General features: G+C 39.5%; 2 protein-coding genes and 1 pseudogene across 2 annotated transcripts in view; all 3 read left to right on the top strand.

Annotated features, from left to right (window-relative positions):
• Positions 1-23,952, top strand: part of LOC112301497 (olfactory receptor 7A5) — a 167,028-nt gene that overhangs the window by 126,307 nt on the left and 16,769 nt on the right. The window lies entirely within an intron of this gene.
• On the top strand, positions 5,515-6,459 carry LOC112301424 (olfactory receptor 7A5). The gene has a single exon (XM_024556872.3). It carries the CDS (start codon positions 5,515-5,517, stop codon positions 6,457-6,459), a length of 945 nt encoding a protein of 314 aa, XP_024412640.3.
• On the top strand, positions 21,664-22,586 carry LOC128779224 (olfactory receptor 7A5-like; annotated as a pseudogene).

Here is a 23,952-nt window from a genome sequence, read left to right on the forward strand (position 1 = left end):
GTTTGTGATGCTAAAAAGAAAAGTAAACATTGAAGTCAGCAGCACATGTGTCATTGCTCACTACTCACTGATAGACACCCAATTAGGTGGCAATGGGAGGCATAAAGTATTTCAAGTGAAAGTAGAACAGGTACGATGAGTTTTGCAACTAAAGGGAGGAGAGAAATAGAGTACTAGCTGTGGGGAGCTGTGCAGTAAAGTGAGGACAGTTCTTTATTTTTATCATGGGGCATACTGAACACTGTTTCCATATTGATGAGGCAGATCCATATTCAATATACATCTTGCAAGTATTACCTTGCAAAAGTGGTCATGAGTGGTACATTCCACAGTATCTTCTTTCACTCTGGGTATTCAATTATCATGAAAAATAATGTGTTTGATAAGTAAGAAGAGGTGCGCTAAATAGCTTGACTTTGCCATTACTTCATGACCTATGACCCAATACACTTGTGGGTTAGTTATTCATTTGTTTCCTCTATTGGAAATTTTCTGCAAATTCCAGACATTTGTAGAGTGCAGTCAGTATGATTTGATTCCTGTTTTTTATTACATTATTAAAACAAGGAATTGGAGGGGTTTTTCCCCACCAACTTTGTTGTTGTCTTTGAATCCTTTTATGTACATAAATGTGGAGAATTGTGAGTATTTATTAACTGCATGATCTCAAGTCTATCACTCAGTCACACTGTTTTCTCTCCATTGCTTTTTTGTATTTTACTTTTTTACTGAAAAGAAAATACAGCTGTTACTTTTATGTTCTTCACTTGTGAATCCTTGCTATAAACAAAAAATGAAAGTGAGTATTCTTCGGTGTCCTTAGCACTGACAAGTCACCTACCCACATACTGCCACTTGTCCACGTTTCCTTCATTCTGTATTGCTCCTTTGGCTCCTGTGGTCAGCTCCATTTCGAAAATGGGCGTCATCTTCTACCATCCTCTGGAAGGCACTCTTTTTTTTTTCTTATTTCTATTTATTTATTTGTATTTTCACACAGTAGTTTCAGTGTACATTGGTGAATTCAGCAAAGGCATAACACACAATATCAATGTATGTTGAAGGGAGGTATCCAATTAAAAGGCATTTAAGAGACTAAGTCATTTTCTTTTATGACTCCAGGTCATAGAGAAATTTGTGATTATTTCAAAAATATTGGAACTAGTTCAATATGATCATAAATGTGCCATATGACTAAGCAATTCTTCTGTTAATTTCAAATATGAAAGAAAAGAGTGCATGGGTATAGCAAAAAATGAACAGGATTGTTCAGGGCAGTTTTTTTTTTGACAAATTTTTTATTGTTGTTAAAGTACAGTTTCCTGCCTTTTCTACACAGCACTCCCCATGATCCCAGCCCTTCCCATCTCACTCTCCTGTTTGCAACCCCCCTTGTTATTGTCCATGTGTCCTTAATAATTCTTCCTGCAAACCCTTCACCCTTTTCACCTTTAATTCCCTCCCCTCCCCCCTCTGGCCACTGTCAGCCTGTTCTGAATTTCAATGTCTTTTGGTTATATTTTGTTTGCTTGTTCATTTTGTTGGTTAGGTTCCTGTTAAAGTGGAAGGTACTATTTATAAAGATTTAACTTAAGATTACCTGTACCTTCCATAAGCAAATTTGAATCCATATATCTCTATATAAGAAGAAATTTTACTTAGATACTGCTTTCTCCCTGATTTTCAAAGCCCTTCTATAACATTCTCTTATTTCCAAGTCTTGGGAATTTACTCTGGCATCAGTAGCCCATGTTGATATTTTTAAGTTATTATTTTCTCTCTTAATATAAATTAATTTGATTCTCACGTAATTATTTTTCATACAATAGTTTTTTAATCAGTATACTTAACCTAATTACATTCTTGCTGCTATCTTTATTCTATAAGGGCTTAGTATCTTTTTTAAAATCTTGTCTTCCTATGTTATGCTCACATACACACTCATGTGCTTTTGTCCAGATGCATAAACAGCATCCTGGCCCATCAGAAATGCTCTTCATGTGTTCTGCAGTTTTTTTCTGTGTCCACTCTTCCTTCCTATTCAACAATACCTACAGTGTTCCCTTCAGTCAAAGAGGGTATAAGATGCTGATTCATTATTTCCACATCTACATAATATTCTGAGGTGTGGCTGTGCTAGTCACACTTGAAATCTAAGGTATACTTTCTCAATACATTGCTATTATAACAGTATATGAAAATATTTTGAGATTGTTACGTTAAAACTCTGGTTCTCCACCAGAGGCAATATACTGTTCCCCTAGGGGACACAGAGCAATCTCTGGAGACATTTTTGGCTGTCACATGGGAGGTGTCAGTAAAGTCCAGGTTGCTCTAAACCTCCTGCCATGGCCAGGAGAGACCACACCTCAGACAAAGACCTGGCCCAGAATGTCCGTCCTGCAGAGACTGAGGAGCCCTGTGTTAGAAACACAGGTTCTGCTAGTGTGTGCAGCTGCCTGCAGTCTGTTTTCCCAATGCTGTAACACTCGACAGTTCTGCCAGGAAAAAACAGAGCACCCCTTTGCTCCCCGTTTGAAAGTCTGCATCCCAGTCAATGTGAAATTTGTCTAAGCTTTTCTCCAGGCTGACAGGAGTGAAAGAAATTTTTTGTTGTTTGTTGAACTTTTTCTGAGTTTGATTCAGGGATTCATATTTGATGTTTTTTAATATTACTATAGGGTTACTATTTTTTCATGTCAGACTTTTGGATGACTTTCAAAATTTATGGTGGTTGGATGTAGAAGAGGGTAAAAGGGGGATAAATGTTGGCAGAAGGAGACCTGACTTGAGGCACTGAATACAGAATACAACATACAGGTGATGTATTAGATAGTTTTGCAGCTGAAACCTACATAATTTTATTAACCAATGTCACCCCAATAAATTGAACAAAAAATAAGACAGTAAAAATAAAAATAAATAAAATTTATTATTTCTCAATTGACTTAGGGGATGTTTTGGCCATAAAAATGTTTTCCATTTTATTTGTTAAATATGTCTGTCTTTTTATTCCTGAGTCTCTCACTTGATTCGGATGGATTGGCCCACTCATCAATATTAGTATGTAGTTTTCATTCTGTTCACCCAAAAGGACTGGTTACTCTTCCAGTGAGTCGTCAATCCCCCAGATTTTATGTAACACAACAGAGGTAGGGGATCAACTTCATTTCCTTCCAGGTGGATGTTTCTTTCTCCAGCTTTTATTCAACAATCCAACCTTTCCGAATACAAAGAAATACAACATTATCATGTGTTAAATGTAGTTATATACTACACCAAGTTTTATTCTCCCTGCCATTAATTTGATTACTTCACTTTCACTTCAACAGATTCCTGGGTAAGTGCACAGGTCTACACACATCTGCAAAAATACAGAGGTGAGCAAAGCAGGTGAAGCCCTGCTTGTTCAGATCTGGCATTGTTTTGTTTTGTTTTTAATTTAGCAGATTTTTTTTTCAGTTTTCACTTTTTATTTTTGTTTTTATTTATTTTTTATTTTTATCTCCACACTATTTTTTAATATATTTTATTGATTATGCTATTGCAGTTATTGCATTTTCTCCCCTTCATTCCCCTCCTCCAGCCTACATTTCCTTCTGCATTTCCTATACTATTCTTATGCTCCCCTTCTCTATTTTCTACCTACAATTTAGACAACAGACACAAGTCTCCACTCTAATTTTTATTGTTGTTCCAGTATAGTTGTCTCCATTTCCCTCCCACCACTCTCCCCCACCCCATTGTGTAGGTGAAGGCAGAGTACGGTAAAATAAATATTTGCATGATAACGTGGTTGGGCTTAAGTCACATGAAGAAAGTTACTCAGTGTAGAACGATGGATTGTCATGGCGTGTGCAGGCTTTATTGGTCACATTCTGTGGAGGCCCTTGCATGTTGGATGAAGACCAGAACGAGAAATAGACAGTGCCTACTGATTTGCCAAAATTGAGCTCCAAATCCAAAGTCCAAGAAAAACAAAGGGAAACATGAGAAAAGTGAGGGAGGGGTTTGTCACACCTGCATTTTAACCCTATAAAAACCCACTGGTCAAATAACTATAGAATAGGCACAGGAAAAGCCAGCCTTCTACTGCTTGATGTTAAAAAAGAATCCCTTTTCTAAAATATAGTTTGTTTTTTTGGTCACTTTTCACTAGATAGTCAATCAGCAAGGTGTTTCCACACCATATGTAGATAACTACCATTGTGTTTTGGACAAATATATCTTTTCTACTTTATTATTTTTGCTTGACTTCAAGAGTAAGTTAGGGTTTGAAAGCTGCCAGAATCCAAATGCATTTCTTCCTCACCATCTCTCAGAGATCACCTGAGCTTATTATCAATAGATATTTTTCTACCTTATGTCCATTTTATTCTCCTCTGTCTCTGTACATTTATGTTTTTTTTAAATACAGGGCATAAAATGGACATTCCAGTATGGGACCCCAAGCTTATTTGTGCATTCACCCTTACCATTAAGTATTGAGGTAGTATGCCTAAATTCTTTTTGGAAAAGATACTTGAGCTGGACTGATGAGTGGTATCTAGTCACAGCCTAAATAGTGAGTGAGACAAACATGGAGACCACACACATGAGGAGACATGGTATGTGGGTGCACATGCCTCGTAAACCAAGAGCAGTGCTCAGAGCAGGAGTACCTGGACCCATGTATTCCAAGGTGACATATCACCTTGGTGCACCACTCCATCAAGAGAAGGCAGCGAGGAGGAAATTCTTTTCAGTTCAAAGGATGCTTTTCCATTCAGATTAATAAAGTGCAAGATTTTAATAGTATACAAAAGGGAATCTCTGTGACTTGAATTTTCAACAGCAGCATGTAGGCTCCCATATTTCTTAATATCATCTAACACCATCTCTCCTGTCCCAGATGCACTGGCTCAGTGTAAGCCTTCATTTTCCAAAACTACCATCTTCCTTAGGACTTTTGCACTGTCTGTTCCTGCTGCCTGGAAAACAGTTTCTCCCCCTTAGCCTCCTGCTTAGTCTTCTTTGTGGTGCCTGTTAAAGTGTTGCTTGTTGGAAGTCTTGACAAAAAGAATAACCTCTATCAACTTTCTGCATTTAAGGTGATTCACCTTTCTATATAACATGTGCTCCATTGGTTATGTTGTATTATAATTTTTATTTGTTCATATTCTTTGTCCGTGATTTGTCTCTAGAGATTCCTGTTTTTCATCAGCCTATACTCTGAACAGTGCCTGGAACATGCTCTGAAGTCAATATATGAGTATATTCTCAAATGCACAAACTACCTCCTAAATAAAAGAGCAATATGCATTGAGTTTGAAGAATCAGTAAATGGTAGAAAATGAAATTCTACTGAGCAATCGCAAAGGACTTGCCTTAACAAGAACCAGATCCTACATCAAATATGGAAAATTTTTTTGAATTTTAAAATATAAATGTAGCATTTATTTCAGTTACTAATGTTTGTCAATGTGAACACTAGTTATTCATTTGCTTCTATTTTTTGGTAGTTACCTGTGCCACATGGAACCAGGCAATGTCACACAAGTTTCAGAATTTCTTCTCCTGGGATTTTCAGAGACACCTGGACTAGACAGCCTTCTATTTGGGCTCTTCCTCTGCATGTACCTGATCACTGTGTTGGGAAATCTGCTCATCATCCTGGCTGTCAGCTCAGACTCCCACCTCCACACGCCCATGTACTTCTTCCTCTCCAACCTGTCCCTGGTAGACATTTGTTTCACTTCCACCACTGTCCTGAAGATGCTGGTGAACATCCAGACACACAGCAAAGCCATCACCTATGCAGGCTGCATCACCCAGATGTATTTTTTTATGCTCTTTGGGGTGTTGGATATCTTCATCGTTACTGTGATGGCCTATGACAGATATGTGGACGTCTGTCACCCACTGTACTACAGAGTCATCATGAACCCCTGGCACTGTGGGCTGCTGGTTCTGGTGTCCTGGATCATGAGTGCCCTGTATTCCTTGTTACAATGCTTAATGGTGTTGGATCTGTCCTTCTGCTCAGACTTGGAAATCCCCCACTTTTTCTGTGAACTCAAACAGGTGGTCCAACTTGCCTGTTCTGACACTTTTCCTAATGACATGGTGATGTACTTTTCAGCAGGGCTGCTGGCTGGTGGTCCCCTCACTGGGATCCTTTATTCTTACTCTAAGATAATTTCATTCACACAAGCGATCCCCTCAGCTCAGGGGAAGTTTAAAGCATTTTCCACCTGTGCCTCTCACCTCTCAGTTGTCTCCTTATTTTATGGTACAAGCCTAGGTGTGTATCTTGGCTCTGCTGGTATCCGCCACTCACAGTCAAGTACAACAGCCTCAGTGATGTACACTGTGGTCACACCCATGCTGAACCCCTTCATCTACAGTCTCAGGAACAAGGACATAAAGAAGGCTCTGGAAAGATTCCTTGCAGGGAGGCTTCTCAAGGGCCAATTGTAGAAGGCTGGAGAAGTGCCCATGAATGTTCAAAGCTTTTGAGCAAGAAGTTCCAACACAAGTCAATACAATCTTAGGACCATATGTAATTACAAATACTCATGTGTATCATGGGTTACCATTAATTATATTAGCATAATTTATTCTCTTATGACAGATATCATTCCAAGCAATATTTCTATTATTTTACTGAAAGAGTAGTCATGAATTATACTACTTGTACGTACTAAAGTACACTTGGATACTGAGGTCATTTACATAATTTTGTTGTAAAGGTCCATCTCAGACGACAGTTTTCACTTCCATGGTTATTACTATTTTCTATAGCACTACCTTTACCACACTTCTTGGTAATGTAGACTTGAACATGCTGGTATGTTTTATAGCTGGTCTCCTGGTTTTATACACCTCATTCTGGTATTAAGCTGTGTGTCCACATGCCTACCATAGCCCCTGGAAAAAACTGACTATCAAATTCGTATGTCCAAGAAAGGTCTACTATGAAATATACATTTGAGTATATACTTTGATCTAATATATAAAAGATGACCTTACATACAATGAAACAAAAATAGCCAGACATTTTATTATTATACAAAATATTTTTCATGCTGCACATATAGTCATTGAAGTGTGGAATATGATGTCTCCGTTTGAGGGGTGAAGAACTACGCTGAATGTTTTGTGTTTTTTTCTTAATTATTTTCCTGTTTCCACTTGAAATCTTTCAATGTTCTCCCTACCAATGGGACTCCTTCTGGTGCTATAAATGAAATGTCTCCCCTTTTCCAAATGTTTCCAAAGTGACAGTGAGTGACTGGTATGAATATCATACAACATGTAACTCGTTTATCCCCAGGATGTCTTCACTCTTTACGATCAAAGGATGAATCACACAGGAGTTAAAATCCTGCCCAGTCATGTGAAAAGGGGTCACCAATTTTCCTGCACAAACATGCTCGTCATTCCACCCTGTCCTGACTGCCTGAACCCTTCCTCAGTGAACTCACTTTTCTGTAGTTATCTGAAATACATCTGAATAAGAGCAGAATTGTGAATGCCATCCTCCATCAGTACGTATACCACAAATTAAGTAACAGATTATTATAACTGCCGTCACATCTGTTTGCTTTGAGTATAATATCAGTTTGTATTCCCATAAAACAAGCCATCCCAAGAGGAAACAGTTTAATATAATTCCTTTATTTTCTAGTGGATTTGTATAGTGGGGTGGTGTTCTGATCCTGTTTATCTCCTCATGAGTCTGTAGTCATCTGTGGGTCAGCTGGGGTGTGTCTGCTGACCTTGGCTTGGCTGTGTAATGTATTAGGGGATCAGGTATTGTGGCTGGTGTAGAGAGGCCTTGGCTGCGATAAGTGAGTTGTGTGTGAATGTCGCCTCCTGCTCTGCAATTTCCACCTGCATTGTTCACATGGCTGAGACAGCATTCTCAGTGAGAAACGCCGTAATGACAAGGAATGGTAAAGCACACTGTCACTTCCACAATATTTATTGGCTAAATGAAAAAAAATTCTAAGTCCATCCAGTCTCAAAGATGGAGAAATAACTCCTCCTCTGGATGGGAGGAGCTTCACAGTCACATTGCCAAAGAGTGGAAACAAAGAATGGGGCCAACTCTGCAAACAGTCTACTACCTACCACTTCTGTAAATTTCAATTCAATCATATTTCTGCATCCCCCACCTCAAACTGATGATCTTAGGGAAAAAAAGTGAGAGTAAAAATACGTTTAATGAGCAGATGTGGAAATTCCACTCTAGAGGGTCAAACAGCTCTGCATATGAACACCACCAACTCTGCCCTCTGCCCCCTTCCCCCAGCTTGTCATTTCTAGGCTGAAAAGAAATAAAACTTTCCCTGATTTCTGGAGTTCAGGGACTTAACTCATGGATTAACAGAGCTAGGGAGCTCTTCCTTTCCTTGCACCATCTCTATGGGTTTCCTCCTATAGATAGTGCTTTTCTTTTTATTGGCCTGCTCTTCACATATTCATAATGATTTGCAATCTGGTACTTGTATTTGCTGGGGATGGGGTGCCTGATGGATGGAGGTGTCATTTGAAATGCAGGTACAACAGAGAATGGAATTGGAAAGAAGAGGGGTTGTTGTTCCTCTGTGAATACCCTGAATGTGAAGGTTGAGGAGAGATGAGAATCTCTGGGGACCACAAGGAACCCAGCAGGAGGCAGTAAGTGATGTCACAAGTGCCCATCCATGCCAGGTTCCTTTCTGGTGGAGGGCAGGTTCTGTGACCACTAAGTATTTACTTATGCAGAGAAAAAATCTGTAAATTTTTCATTTGGTCTCCCTATGGCATTTTTGAGGTGTATTTTAATAATTATCTTCAGGATTCTTCTTATTTATCAAGGCTTTTTTTTTTTAAAAAAAACCCTTCACCCAAGGATATGTTTATTGATTTTCCAGAGAGAGGAAGGAGGGGAGGGAGAGAGACAAACATCCAGGTGACAGAGAAACATTGATTGGTTGCTTCCCTACATGCCCCAACCAGGATCAGACCCTTAACCTAGTATGTGCTCTACCGGGAATTGAACCCAAACCAATTTGGTAAAAGGGACAATGGTCCAAACCACTGAGCCATTTGTGTGCAGCAATTACAAAAATAAAGATACACTTATTACAACGGTGTGTTGAGTTTGTGATGGCACTAAGCTTAAAGAGATGTTCTGCCACAATAAAGACTTCAATAAATTAAACCTTTATTTATTTACAAATCAAAGGTGTAGGGTTAGGGAGGGAGTTCAGGGCTATTCTGACAGTCCCATGATATTATTTAAGAAACAGTCTTATGTTTTATACACCATGATTCCTTATGTGTGTTTTTTGTCCACGTGGTCACGCAATAGTCGCTGCACCTCCAAACACTCAAATATATCATCCATTCAGGAAGACTGGGAGGAATTAAAAGGTCATTATTGGAGAGTGTGGAAAGGGATTTTTTTTATGTGTCTCTAAAGTGCAACATACATATAGAAAAATATCATATCAAATGTTCAATGAACTTTCACAAACCTAATATATTCTCTGTAATCGTAACTCAGACCAAAAAACAGAACATGTCCAGCCACGCAGTAGCTTCCTTTGTGCTTAATTCCAGTCACCACTTTTCCCCACTCTCCAGATTTCTAACAACATACATTACTTCTTGCAGATATTGGACTTCATATAAACAGAATGTTGTATAGTGTATCTTCACGGCTGCCATAGTTTGCTCAATGTTACACTTGCATTGCTCAATATTATGCCAGATTGTATATTGATATTTTTAATTTAAAATATTGTTTAAATTAAAAAGTATAAAATTTCCAAAAACTCCATTTAACAGACTTCCATTGATGTGTCTTTGGGCACAATCCTGTCACATAGTGTGGCAGGCAGAATATTGGCCTCCCAAAGATGTCCACCTCCTGAACATTTGTGAATACTAGGCTACATGAATTAGATGATAGATGAATATAGGTTTTTCACCAGGTAACCGTCAATCAAGAGAGTATTCTGGATTATCTGTGGACCCAAAGTAATCATATTTCCTTAACTGTTAGACAGGAAGGCCAGAAGCGATATGAATGCATGAAAGACTAAACCCACCCTTGCTGATTTTGAAGATGGGGACGGGGCACCGAGCCAGGGAGTGTTGTCATCCTGCAGAACCAGGAAAAGGCAAACAAACAGATTATCCTTTACAGCCCCCCCCCCCCAAAACACAGCTCTGAGTACACCTTGACCTTTAATAAAATGAAGCATATTTTGGACTTTTGACTTTAAGAACTGAATGATAATAAATGTGTGTGTTTTTTTTTTATATAATTGACTTTTAACATTATAGTAGTTTCATCTGTACTACATAATGATTCACCAAATAAGTCAAGTTACTGTCTATCACCATACACTGTTTCAAACATGTTTTTCTTACGATGAGAACCTTTAATATTTACTCTCTACAACTTTTAAATATACTACACAGTGTTATCAGATGTAGTCACTGTGCTGTAGATTACATCCCCAGAACTTACTGATGTTGGAACTGGAAGTTCATACCATTTGACCCACTCCATCTGTTTCACATATGTCCCCGTCCCCCCCCCCCCCCCGCAGCAACTGCCAATCTCTTCTATGTGTCCATAAGCTCTTGTTTTTAGACAGAGATAATATACAGTACTTGAATTTATATGTCTGACTTATTTCCTTTAGCACAATGCCCTCTATGTCCAACCATGTTGTCCAAAGGGTACAATTTCATTCTTTTCTATCACAGAGTAATATTCCATGGTATATATGTACCACATCTTCTTTATCCAATCATGTTTCGAAGGACACTTGGATCGGATCATGTGTTCTTATTCACTCAGCCACCCTATATCTGTTCATCAGAGCACTTAAAGTAATTATTGATAGGTACGTTGATGCAGATCCCGGCCTGCGGGTATCGTGTGTTGTGGCACCAATGGACAAATTTCACATGGACTACAGAAATCCTGTGGAGAAAAGGGGATGGCATGGCTACTCTCTAAGTGAGAGAGGGTAGAGGGCCAGAGGGAGCCCAAGAGAGCCCGACCCCTGCCTGGACAGGCTTTTATTGCTTTTCTGCATGCCTTACATAGAGGATGGTCCTCATTTACTATGCACAGGTTCACTGTAGGTGATTAGCTTTTACAGATAAGAAAGGAAAGAATGCTGCTAATTACTTCAAAGAGAAGGATGTTATAGATCAAGGGGGAAAGTGGTTGAACTGGTTACACTCCATACTTGAGAGGTTTGACACAATTTTAGGAACTTAAAGATAGTCAGTAAACGTTTGCTGTGTCAGTCCAGGATGAGGGAGTTTTACCAAAAGCAAGTCTCATAGCAGCCTATGTACAATACAGTACTGATTCCCCACGGGAGAACTTGTCCATAGGCGTGGGTCCTGTGTGCCGGAACTCCCACCAACTGCCTATTCAAGTGGAAGGTGGGCTACATTTCCCACATGTGGAACAGTTCCCTATACTATGTAGTTATAGAATTCATATCTAAAGAGTGGTGACCTCCTTCTGGGAAGAAAGAGAACAAATAGGTGAGAACCCAGTAGGTCTCCCAGGACTAAATCTGGCACAAGTTTGCATTCTCTTTTTCTCGCCTAGCTCCAGGAAGTTAAATCTCTCAGGAAACAGAAAGACAAAAGAAAATGTCTTCAGTGAGGCACCTGGGAATTCAGCTCCTCAAGCTCCAGAAACCCGTAAATGCTTCCACTCAGTGCTCTCAGGTGTACTCTACCAATCGCAGATTATGAGAGACACAGTAGTGTCTTCCAGAGGTCACATGAGTGCTTCCACCTCCCTGCCCTTTCTTGGGGCTATAGAACAGGAACCCCACAACAAATGTTCTATTCCTGAGTCTGGAGGGAGATTCTGGGTTACCAGAGTGTCTTCTTTCTCCCATCTGTCTTTTCTGCTGTTAGCCTCTGTCCTGGGGCATCCTTCCCCTTGTCTTACTGCTCCTCATTTCCCACCATGGAGAACGTATGTGTTTGCCTCACTCAACTGCCTGGTTTTGCAGTCTCTGCAAATATTTAATAAGAAATTACTGTATGGTAAGCACTAAAATATATTCTGTGGAGTAAGAAAATAGTAAGATTTGCTCCTTCTTTTAAGCTCAGAGTCTAAACTTGGGCAAAGTCATGCAAATGAAAAAATGCAATACTGTCAGGTGTTACTGTACTCTTGCAGAAAGGGTCCCCAAATAGTCAACTCCTCCTACAGGCCAAGGAAGGTCCCAGGCCAACCTAAAATAACATCAAAACTTGAAGGACAAGTAGAGGTATATTATAGGTGCAGAAGGAAATAAGCACACACCAGAAAATGCTACAGAAGTAATTGGGCATTATAATGAAATGTTTAAGTGTAGTTAGGAGATGAAAAATACCTAGAAGTACATGGTGAAAAATGATAGGCAGAGAATGAAAACGGAATCATGAGTCTTGCTATGTGGGCAGCCACCAGATAACAGAGAGTCATATTCTGGCTACAGGATTCTTGATTAATTCTAAATTAGTGCAGAGTCAGTGCAGGGTATATGGCAAGTGACATCCAGAATTAGTCTCACCCTATGGAAAGGTCATCCTAGATCAAGTTTTTCTCTTCATGTGATGAACATATTATATCAAAGGCATAGATAAAACTGATGAAGTGGATATACTATAAAACTGATGAAGTGGATATACTTTGATGGCAATAGGCAAATTCATAGAGGAAAAGAGGTTAACAGAGGATGAAGTAAGAGAAAATATGGGTGAGTGCTTCATAGATGATTTCTGTTTGGGATGATTAAAATGTAAGGTGGTGATGGTTACACATTGTGAATGTATTTAATGCCACTAAATTCACATTTAAAAATGGTTAAAATGGGAAAGACAATTGTGTGTTGATATTTTCTTGCACCATGTTGAATATTTTCAGTATTGCAATCTTACATACTCTGTCATTTTTAGCACATATTTCCATGTGTTCAAGTTTGCATCCTGGAGACTTTTATTTTCTTTCAAAGCTGTCTTATTACCGTGGTTATTCACGCTGTTTGATGTGTTCCTTCTGTGTCTAGGCAGCTTTGTATGTGTGGCACTTCTCTAGCAGATTCCTAGGAAGAGGTCTTGCCATTATTTTCTAGGATGTGGCACTGAGTCTACAGTCTTTGAGCTCTATGAAATCCCAGAATTGACCCTGGTAGCTGCTCTCATTGTTTGGGAGTGGGGTTTTCTTGGGCAACTGGACTGACTTTTTTGTTTTGCCTTCTTGTTATAAGTGAACTTGGACCTACAGGTGGTCCCCTCAGCTCCCCAACTTGAGGTCAGTAACAGAGTGCAATCTTTTCTCAGGGGAAATATTGATCCTATAGTAACCATTTTTGGCTTTGCAGACAAACTACTCCACAACCTGACACCAAGGGTGCCAGAAGGTGAGTTTTGGGAGTCCACAGGAAAGCAGGATTCAATGACTCTTCTTTGTCTGGAATTCCAACTGACTGAAAGCCACAGCCAAGCCCCTGTGGAGTATCCTTTTACGGGTCCATCATTTTTGGGAAATGCCCTGCCTCGTTTCAGAAGCTGTAATCCCCCATGGCTAAGGGTGAGTAAGAAACCTTGGGACCCTAAGCCACTAAGGAGACAAAGCTTATCTCCTGGGCAGGGGCACTGCCTATGCCCCCTTTTACTTCAACCTGATTGGCCCTGGGCAGATGACTAGTTAGACAATGGCAGGTAAGATTCCTTAAAGGAGGGATGACCTAAGACAGGATGGTCACAAAGGGGCCTTCAGGAAATGACTTGGGGGGCTATAGAAAAAGGGGGTGATGGGCCCTCATCCCTCAGCTCTGATACAGCCTGAGTCCTCATTCTGTCTGCAAGAAGTCTCCTCATCTCTTGGCTGCCTCAGTTCCCTCGCCTGACTTAAGCCTGAAACAATGCAGGAGATGGGTGAGGCCCTGTGCTGGAAAATGCAAGTTCCCTGGGGCAATCAGGCCTAAAAAAGGATGCATAAAATCCTGTGAAACCTGCTTTGCTAATACCCTCAATTTAAATAGTAAGGGTCCAAGTACAGAATGAGTTTGTTTCCCCAAAGTTTTATGACCCTTAGGCTATCTTACCTGGAATCTAAGTAAGCCGACATAGTTCTTTGAATGTTATCTAGTGTTTGATCATTACTGCCTGACAATGATTGAGCTTTACATATACACCCTGTATTCCTATGCAAATTACACCCAATAAAAGAACTTTGAGGAACAGGTTCCTGGCCCTTCTCCTTTGAGAGATGGGCCACCTTTCCTTCCCAAGCAGATCATGTCTTTATAGATTTATTCTCATCTGTTGCACTGTTGCAGACCGGGAGTGGCAGGGGTCCCTGTGGGCAGAGCTCCACCCCTGCCCCCATGATATCTTCTTGCCTCTTCTGTTTGGTCCCTCTGGCCCACCTTTAAATGTTTCAATGCGCAGATCTCTCAGGCATGCATGTATGTTGAGCAGGGAATCCTTTGTTGAAATACAGCTGTTCGAATTGTTGACATTTCCATGAGAGACACCAAGGGGATCTCTCACACACTCATTTCTCTAACATCACTCCCCTTTACCCATCTTTAAAGCCACAAGTTTAGCATTTTTAATTCTTGCTCTGATACCAACTCTATCTTCTTCCTTCCTCTTCTACCTTCAGAGAACCATAGTGATTACATTAGCCTCTTCTATGTAGTTATTGCCAATTTTACATTTTAAATTTATTTTAAATTACAGTTAACATACATTATATTAATTTCATGTATATACCAGAGTTATTCAATGTTTATATACCTACAGTAAGTCTAGTAACCACATGTTACCGTACATAGTTATTACAATATTATTGACTCTATTGCTTATGCTGTACTTTACATCCCCATGACTTATGTTATAACTGGAGGTTTGTACTTCCTAATCTCCTTCCTGTTATTCCCCCATCCCACACCCTCCCTCTCTAGTAACCATCAGTTTATTCTCTGTATCTATGAAATTGCTTCTGCTTCATTTTACTTATTTTCTCTTTTAGATTGCACTTTGCTTTTTTCCCACGTAGATAGATACCTACTATCCTTTCTCAGTGTCAATCAGCTACCTGAGCTCTATTTCCTATTCCAATCCATGCACTGCTATGCTTTTTCCTTCTAAGTAATTTATTGAACTATAATTTCTTTAAAATTATTTTATTGTTGTTCATTTACCGTTGTCTGCATTTTCTCCCCACCTCTCTACCCAACCCCAGCCAAAACCATCTCCCTTACCTGCTTCCACCCTCTCCCTTGATTTTCTCCATGTGTCCTTTATAGTAGTTCCTAAAAACCCTTCTCCCCGCTGTCAGTCCTCTTCTCCCCTCTGGCTGTTGTTAGATTGTTCTTAATTTCAATGCCTCTGGTTATATTTTGTTTCCTTTTTCATTCTGTTGATTAGGTGCCAGTTAAAGGTGAGATCACATGGTATTTTTCCCTCACTGCCTGGCTTATTTCACTTAGCATAATGCTCTCCCGTTCTATACATGATGTTGCAAAGGGTATAAGCTCCTTATTTCTCTCTGCTGTGTAGAATTCCATCTTGTAAATGTACCATAGTTTTTGGATCCACTCATTTGCTGCTGGGCACTTAGGTTGCTTCCAGTACTTGGCTATTGTAAATTGTGCTGCTATGAACATTGGGGTGCATAGGTTCTTTTGGATTGATACTTAGGGTATAATCCCAGCAGTGGAATTGCTGGGTCCAAAGGCACGTCCAGTTTCATTTTTCTGAGGAAATATCATAGTGTTTTCCACAGTGGTCTCACCAGTCTGCATTCCCACCAACAGTGCACTAGGGTTCCCTTTTCTCCGCATCCTCTCCAACATTTGTTTGTTGATTTGTTTATGTTGGACACTCTGACTGTTGTCAGATGGTACCTCATTGTGGTTTTATTTTATTTATTTATTTATTATTTATTTATTTTCATATTATATCAATTTATTTAATTCTTATTGTTATTCTATTACAGTTGTATGCCTTTTCTCCCCATCCCTCCACCCCACTGCAGCCAAACACCCCTCCCTCTGCCACCTCCACCCTCCCCCTTGATTTTGTACATGTGTCCTGTATAGTAGTTCCTGAAAACCCTTCTCCCCACTATCCCATCCCCAGTCCCCTCTGGCTATTGTTAGATTGTTCTTAACTTCCATGTCTCTGGTTATATTTGGTTTACTTTTTTCTTCTGTTGGTTATGTTGCAGTTAAAGGTGAGATCATATGGTATTTATCCCTCACCCCCTGGCTTATTTCACTTAGCATAATGCTCTCCCGTTCCATCCATGCTGTCGCAAAGAGTATAAGCTCCTTCATTCTCTCTGCTGCATAGAAATGAATTTCTTTTTTTATATTAATTTCTCAAATGTATAACACATGAAGCCCATTGACACTTAGGCAAGAAGAAATTCTCTAGCAGCCAGGGAAACTGAATATCTACAACATGATTATACATTCTTCCACTTAAGGGGGGAATATAAAGCAAAATTCCTATGCCCAGGGGAGGCTAAATGAATGAAATGAGATATTTTATCTCAATTTCCTAAACAAATTGCATTGGATAAATGTCTGTTTTCTATTATTAATGCTAATGTAAAATTACCCCACTAGTGATTTAAAAACAAACACATTTATGCTCTTGTAATTCCTGAGGTCTCGTGGACTAAAGTCAAGATGTTTGCAACACTAACTTTCTTCAGGAGGCTGCGGCGAAGAATCTATTTATTTTTCTGTTCCAAGCTTTGATTATAGTATAAAAATCTCTAACTGTATTTCTTATAAGTAACAAATATTTCATAGTGAGGGACTAAATGACAGCTCTTGTGATATGAGGTTGAAATTCCAAACTGTTTGACCAATGTGTCATGAAGCCCAGTGTGTAACACTCAAGGTTTAAGCAAAGGAACTTAGTTCTCCCCCTTGTTGAAAAGAAAAATAGCAATTACCTGTAGACATCAGGGGCTGTGTCTCTATCACATGTCAATATTTAGGGATTTGAGTTTTCTAATCCAGACTGGATCCTCAGTCTTAAATTTGGAAAACTTTTAAATCAGGGTTTGGATAAAGGGTTGGGAGGTTAATGTTCTGGAACCCACAGGCTTTATGAGGAGGAACTAGTAAAAACAGGATTCACTGGACTTCCAGGCTGGTCTGTTGGGAACAGAGAATCTCCAGGAAAACAGTCCCTTCTGTGTAGACCCTCAGGGAAATCATGCAATTAGAGGTTGGAAGAACAGGATGGAAATGTACCTAATGAGCAGACATAGGGAGCTGTAAATAGCTCCCCATCTCCAGTCTCTCAGCATGTGTGATGTTGGGCTGCATGGGACCTGGTTTTTGCTTTTGGAACCCTAGGTTTGTCTAAGAGACCAATGCTTGACTCCTTCCTGCTGTCTTGTCTGAGCAGAGAGCTTCAGCCTCCCTTGTCATCCATCCAGGAGGCTAGACTTTCTTTACTGGGAGGCCGTGTTTTCAGAGCTCCGATCAGGTGAGGCCCAGTGTGTAGTAGGGGCTCTAGGAAAGGGTCAGAGAGAGCCAAAGCCAAGCACATTCACCTGAAGTGTCTTGACAGCCTTCAGCCTCTGGTTATTTGTTTACCTGATTAACTAGTTCATGATTTGTTTGGGATGCTAAAAAGAGAAGTAAACATTGAAGTCAGCAGCACATGTGTCATTGCTCACTACTCCCTGATGGAAGCCCAAATGAGGTGGCAGTGGGAGGCATAAAGTATTTCAAGTGAAAGTAGAACATGTATGATGAGTTTTGCAACTAAAGGGAGGAGGAAAATAGAGTACTACCTGTGGGGAGCTGTGCAGTAAAGTGAAGGCAGGTCTTTATTTTTATCATGGGGCACACTGAACACTGTTTCCATATTGATGAGGCAGATCCATATTCAATATACGTCTTGAAAATATTACCTTGCAACAGTGATCATGAGTGGTACATTCCACAGTATCTTCTTTAAATCTGGGTATTCAATTATCATGAAAAATAATGTGTTTGATAAGTAACAAGAGATGTGCTAAACAGCTTGATTTTGCCATTACTTCATAACCTGTGATCTAAATACATCTGTGGGTTAGTTATTCATTTGTTTCCTCTATTGGAAATTGCCTGCAAACTCCAGACATTTGCAGAGTGGGTTCAACATGCTTTGATTCCTATTTTGTTTTGTTTTGTTTAATTTTTATTGGTATTCAATTACAATTGTATGCCTTTTCTCCCCATCCCTCCACCCCACCCCAGCCTAACCCTCCTCCCTCCCCCACTTCCACCCTCTGCCTTGATTTTGTCCTGTGGCCTTTATGGTTGTTCCTGTAATCCCCTTTCCCCACTGTCCCCTCCCCACTGCCCCCCTGGCTATTCACTGGAACATAATCAACAGAAGAAAAAAGCAAACAAAATATAACCAGAGACATTGAAGTTAAGAATCCTGTTTTTTATTGCATTGTTTGAACCAAGGATTTGGAGGGGGATTTACCCACCAATTTGTTGTTGTCATTGAGTCCTTTTGTGTACACAAATGTGGAGAATTGTGAGTATTTATGAAATGTGTGGGCTCAAATCTATCACTCAGTCACATTGTTTTCTCTCCATTGCTTTTTTAGTTTTTGCTTTTCTTACTGAAAAACAACACAGCTGTTACTTTTATATTCTTCACTTGGGAATCCTTGCTATAAACACAAAATGGAACTGAATGTTCTTGCGTGTACTTAGCACTAATTAGTCACCCTCCACACATACTGCCACCTCTTCAGGTCTCCTTCATCCTTTATTGCTCCTTTGGGTTCTGTGGTCAGCTCCACTTTCAAAATGGGCATCATCTTCTACCGTCCTCTGGAAGGTATTCTTTATAAACATTGGACTGAAGATTACATGTACCTTCCATAAGCAAATTTGAATCCACATATCTCTCTATAAGAAGATCTTATGACTTAGATACTGCTTTCTCCCCAATTTGGTAAACCTCTTTATAACATTCTTTTATTTCCAACTCTATGGCAATTTAATCTGGGATCAGTGGCTCTTGTTCACATTGTTAAATTATTATTTTCTGTCTTAATATAAATTAATTTGATTCTCACTTAGTTATTTTATGCGATAGTTTTATAATCAGTATACTTAACCTAATTACATTTCTGCTGCTAATCTTTATTCCATAAGGTCTCAGTTTCTTTTTTTAAATCTTGTCTCCCTATGTTATACTCACATACACACTCATGTGCTTTTGTAAGAAGCATGAACAGCATCCTGACCCATCAGAAATGCTCTTTATGAGTTGTATACTTTTTTTTCTATGTCTCCACTCTTCCTTCCTACTCAAAAATACCTACGGTCTTCCCTCCAGTCGAAAAGGGTGAAAGATGTTGATTCCTTATTTCCATGTCTACACAATATTCTGAGGTGTGGCCATGCTAGCCACACTTGAAGTCTAAGGTATATTTTATCATTACATTGCTATTATAACAATATATGAAAATATTTTGAGATTGATACCTTAAATCTCTGGTTCTCCATCAGAGGCAATATACTGTTTCCCTAAGGGACACAGAGCAATCTTTGGAGACATTTTTGGTTGTCTCATGGGAGGTGTCAGTAAAGTCCAGGTTGCTCTAAACCTCCTGCAGTGGCCAGGAGAGACCACACCTCAGACAAAGACCTGGCCCAGAATGTCCTTCCTGCAGAGACTGAGGAGCCCTGCATTAGAGACACAGGTGCTGGTAGTATGTGCAGCTGCCTGCAGTCTGTTTTCCCAATGCTGTAACACTCCACAGTTCTGCCAGGAAAAAACAGAGCACCCCTTTGCTACCTGTTTAAAACTTTGCACCCCAGTCAATGTGACATTTTTCTAAGTTTTTCTCCAGGTTGATAGGTGTGTAGGAACTTTTTTGTTGTTTGCTGAACTTTTTCTGATTTTGAACAAAGATTCATATTTGATGTTTTTTGAATAATTTGAATATTACTGTATGGTTACTCTTTTTTTCTTGTCAGATTTTTAGAAGATTTTTTAAAAGTTATGGTGGTTTGATGTAGAAGAGGGTAAAAAAGGGATAAATGTTGACAGAAGGAGACTTGACTTGGGGCGCTGAACACACAATACAAGATACAGGTGATGTATTAGATAGTTGTACAGCTGAATCCTACATAATTTTATTAACCTATGTCACCCCAATAAATTCAATAAAAATTAAGAAAGTAAAAATAAAAATAATTAAAATTTATTATTTCTCAATTGACTTAGGGGATGTTTTGGCCATAAAAATGTTATGCATTTTATTTCTTAAATATGTCTCTCCTTTTATCCCTGAGTCTCTGACTTGATTAGGGTGGTGTGGCCCACTCATCAATATTAATATGTAGTTTTCATTCTGTTCACCCAAAAGGACTGGTTACTCTTCCACTGTAGGCAATCCCCCAGATTTTACGTAACATAACAGTGGTAGGGGATCAACTTCATTTCCTTCCAGGTGGATGTTTATGTCTCTAGCTTTTATTTAACAATCCAACCTTTCCTAATACAAAGAAATACAACCTTATCATTTGTTAAATGTACTTATATACTGAGGCCTAATTCCTGATTCATCCAACAAATAACACTGAGCTTTTGCTTTGCCACCATGTCTAGGAACATCATACATTACCTTCTGTGTCTATGCCTTTGCCATTTAATTACAAATGCATGTTGGTATTTATACCTTGTTTTCATTACCTTTTGATGCTCCCCTCATTTTCTTAACACAGTTGCTAAATCACTCTGTTCAAACAGGATTTATTCTCCCTGCCATCCCTTTCATTACTTCACTTTTACTTCAACAGGTTCCTGGGTAATTGCACAGGTATACACAACATCTGCGAAAATACAGAGGTGAACAAAGCAGATGAAGCCCTGCTTGATCAGATCGGGCAGATAATGTGCAAGAGGGACTCTCTGTGACTTGAAGTTTCAACAGCAATATGGAAGCCCCCGTTTTTCTTAATATCACGTGACACCATCTCTCCTGCCCCTGACACATGGGCTCAGTGTGAGCCTTGATTTTCTAAAACAATCATCTTACCCAGGGTCTTTGCTCTGTCTGTTTCCACTGCCTGGAAAACACTTGCTCCCCCTTAGCCTCCCACTTACTCTTCTTTGAGGTGCCTGTAACGTGTTGCCTGTTGGTAAGTCTTGACAAAAAAAAAAGAACAATCTCTAACAACTTTCTTCACTTATCATGATTTGCCTTTTTATGTCACACTGCACTATTAGATATTATATTATTTGTTTATTTGATTATATTTGTCCATCATGTTTCTAGATACTCTTGTTTTCCATCATCATGTACTCTGAACAGTGCCTGGAACATGGTCTAAAGTCAATATATGAGTATATTACTCAAACGCAGAAACTACATCCTTAATTAAACAGCAATATGCTTTGTGCTTGAAGAATGGGTTGATGGTAGAAAAGGAAATTCTAGTGAGCACTGGCACAAGACATGCCTTAACAGGAACCAGATCCTACACCAAATATGGAAAGTATTTTTGGATTCTAAAATATAAAATGCAGCATTTATTTCAGTTACTAATGCTTGCTAAAGTGAAAATTAGTTATTCCTTTGCTTCATTTTTTGGTAGTCACCTGCGCCACATGGAACCAGGCAATGTTACACAGGTTTCAGAATTTCTTCTCCTGGGATTTTCAGAGACACCTGGACTAGACAGCCTTCTATTTGGGCACTTCCTCTGCATGTACCTGATCACGGTGTTGGGAAACCTGCTCATCATCCTGGCCCTCAGCTCAGACTCCCACCTCCACACACCCATGTACTTCTTCCTCTCCAACCTGTCCCTGGTAGACATCTGTTTCATTTCCACCACTATCCCAAAGATGCTGGTGAACATCCAGACACACAGCAAAGCCATTACCTATGCAGGCTGCATCACCCAGATGTACTTTTTTATGCTCTTTGCAGTGTTGGATGATTTCATCCTTATTGTCATGGCCTATGACAGGTATGTGGCCATCTGTCACCCCCTGCACTATACAGTCATATGTACTCCCAGCTCTATGGACTGCTAGTTCTGATGTCATAGATCATGAGTGCCCTGAATTCCCTGTTACAATGCTTAATGGTGTTGAATCTGTCTTTCTGGTCAGTCTTAGAAATCCCCCACTTTTTCTGTGAACTCAAACAGGTGGTCCAACTTGCCTGTTCTGACACCTTTCCTAATGACATGGTGATGTACTTTTCAGCAGGGCTGCTGGGTGGTGGTCCCCTTACTGGGATCCTTTATTCTTACTCTAAAATAGTGTCTTCTATATGTGCAATCCCATCAGCTCAGGGGAAGTTTAAAGCATTTTCCACCTGTGCCTCTCACCTCTCAGTTGTCTCCTTGTTTTGTGGTACAAGCCTAGACGTGTATCTCAGCTCTGCTGGTACCCGCCACTCACAGTCCAGTACAACAGCCTCAGTGATGTACACTGTGGTCACACCCATGCTGAACCCCTTCATCTACAGTCTCAGGAACAAGGACATAAAGAGGGCCCTGGAAAGATTCCTTGGCAGGTAGGCTTTTCAAGGGCCAACTGTATGAGGGTGAAGAAATGTCCATGAATGTTCAAAGCTGCCCAGCAAGATGTTTGACACAAGTTAATACAATCTTTGGGCCATATGTAATTACAAATTCTCATGTATCTCATGGATTAACATGAATTACTTTAATCTAATTTATTGTCTTATGACATAAGAAAATTTATTTTCTTATATCATTCCAAGTAATATTTCTGTGGTTTTACTAAAAGAATAGTCATGAATTCTACACTCCTATGGCCCAAACTACACTTGGATACTGAGGTCATTTACATAATTTTGTTATAGAGGAGCATCTGAAACCAGAATTTTCACTTCCATGGCCATCACTATTTTCTATAGCAGTACCTTTACCACACTTCTTGACAATGTAGACTTGAACATGCTGGTACGTTTTATAACTGGTCTCCTAGTTTTACGCACTTCATTCTGTTATTCAGCTGTGTGTCCATATGCCTGGCATAGCCTGTGGAAAAAATTGACTATCAAATCCATGTGTCCAAGAGGAGTCTACCAAGAAATATACATTTTAATAAATAGACTGATGTAATATGTAACAGTTGACCATACAGATGATGAAGCAAAAATTGGCAGACTATTTATTATTGTACAAACTATTTTTCATGGTGCACATCTACTCATTGAAGTGTGGAATATGATTTCCATGTGTGAGGGCTGAAGAATTATGTGGAATGTTTTGTGTTTTTTTTTTCTGAACTATTTTCCTGTTTCTGCTTGAAAATTTTCAATGTGCTCCCTACAAATGGGACTCCTTCTAGTGCTCTAAATGAAAAGTCTCCCCTTTTCTAAATGTTTCTAAATCCACCAAAGGGATAGTGTGTGACCCATATGAATGTCATACAATATATATCTCCTTTATACTCCAGAATATCTCCAGTTTTTACCATCAAAGGATATATCACACAGGAATTAAAATCCTGCCCATGTGAAAAGGGATCACCAATTTTCCTGCACAAATGTGCACATCATTCCACCCTGTCCTGACTGTCTGGAAGGGAATCTTAGTGGATTTGCTTTTATGCAGTTATCTCAAACACATTTGAATAAAGGCATGAGTGTGAATCCTGTCCTCCATGAGTACAAATGCTAAAAGTAAGTAACTGATTATTATAATTGTCTCAGTTGTGTTTGCTTTGATTATAATATCAGTTTGTTATTGCTATATAACCAGCCATCCCCAAAGGGAACAGTTTAATATAATTCCTTTATTTTCTAATGGGTTGTTATAGTGGGGAGGTGTTCCGATGTCTGCTGGTCTCCACATGAGTCTGTAGTCAGCTATGGGTCAGCCAGGGTGTATCTGCTGACCTTGGCTGTGCTGTGGT

The sequence above is a fragment of the Desmodus rotundus genome, chromosome 9 (genome assembly GCF_022682495.2).
Source record: "Desmodus rotundus isolate HL8 chromosome 9, HLdesRot8A.1, whole genome shotgun sequence".
In the NCBI taxonomy this organism is placed as follows: domain Eukaryota; kingdom Metazoa; phylum Chordata; class Mammalia; order Chiroptera; family Phyllostomidae; genus Desmodus; species Desmodus rotundus.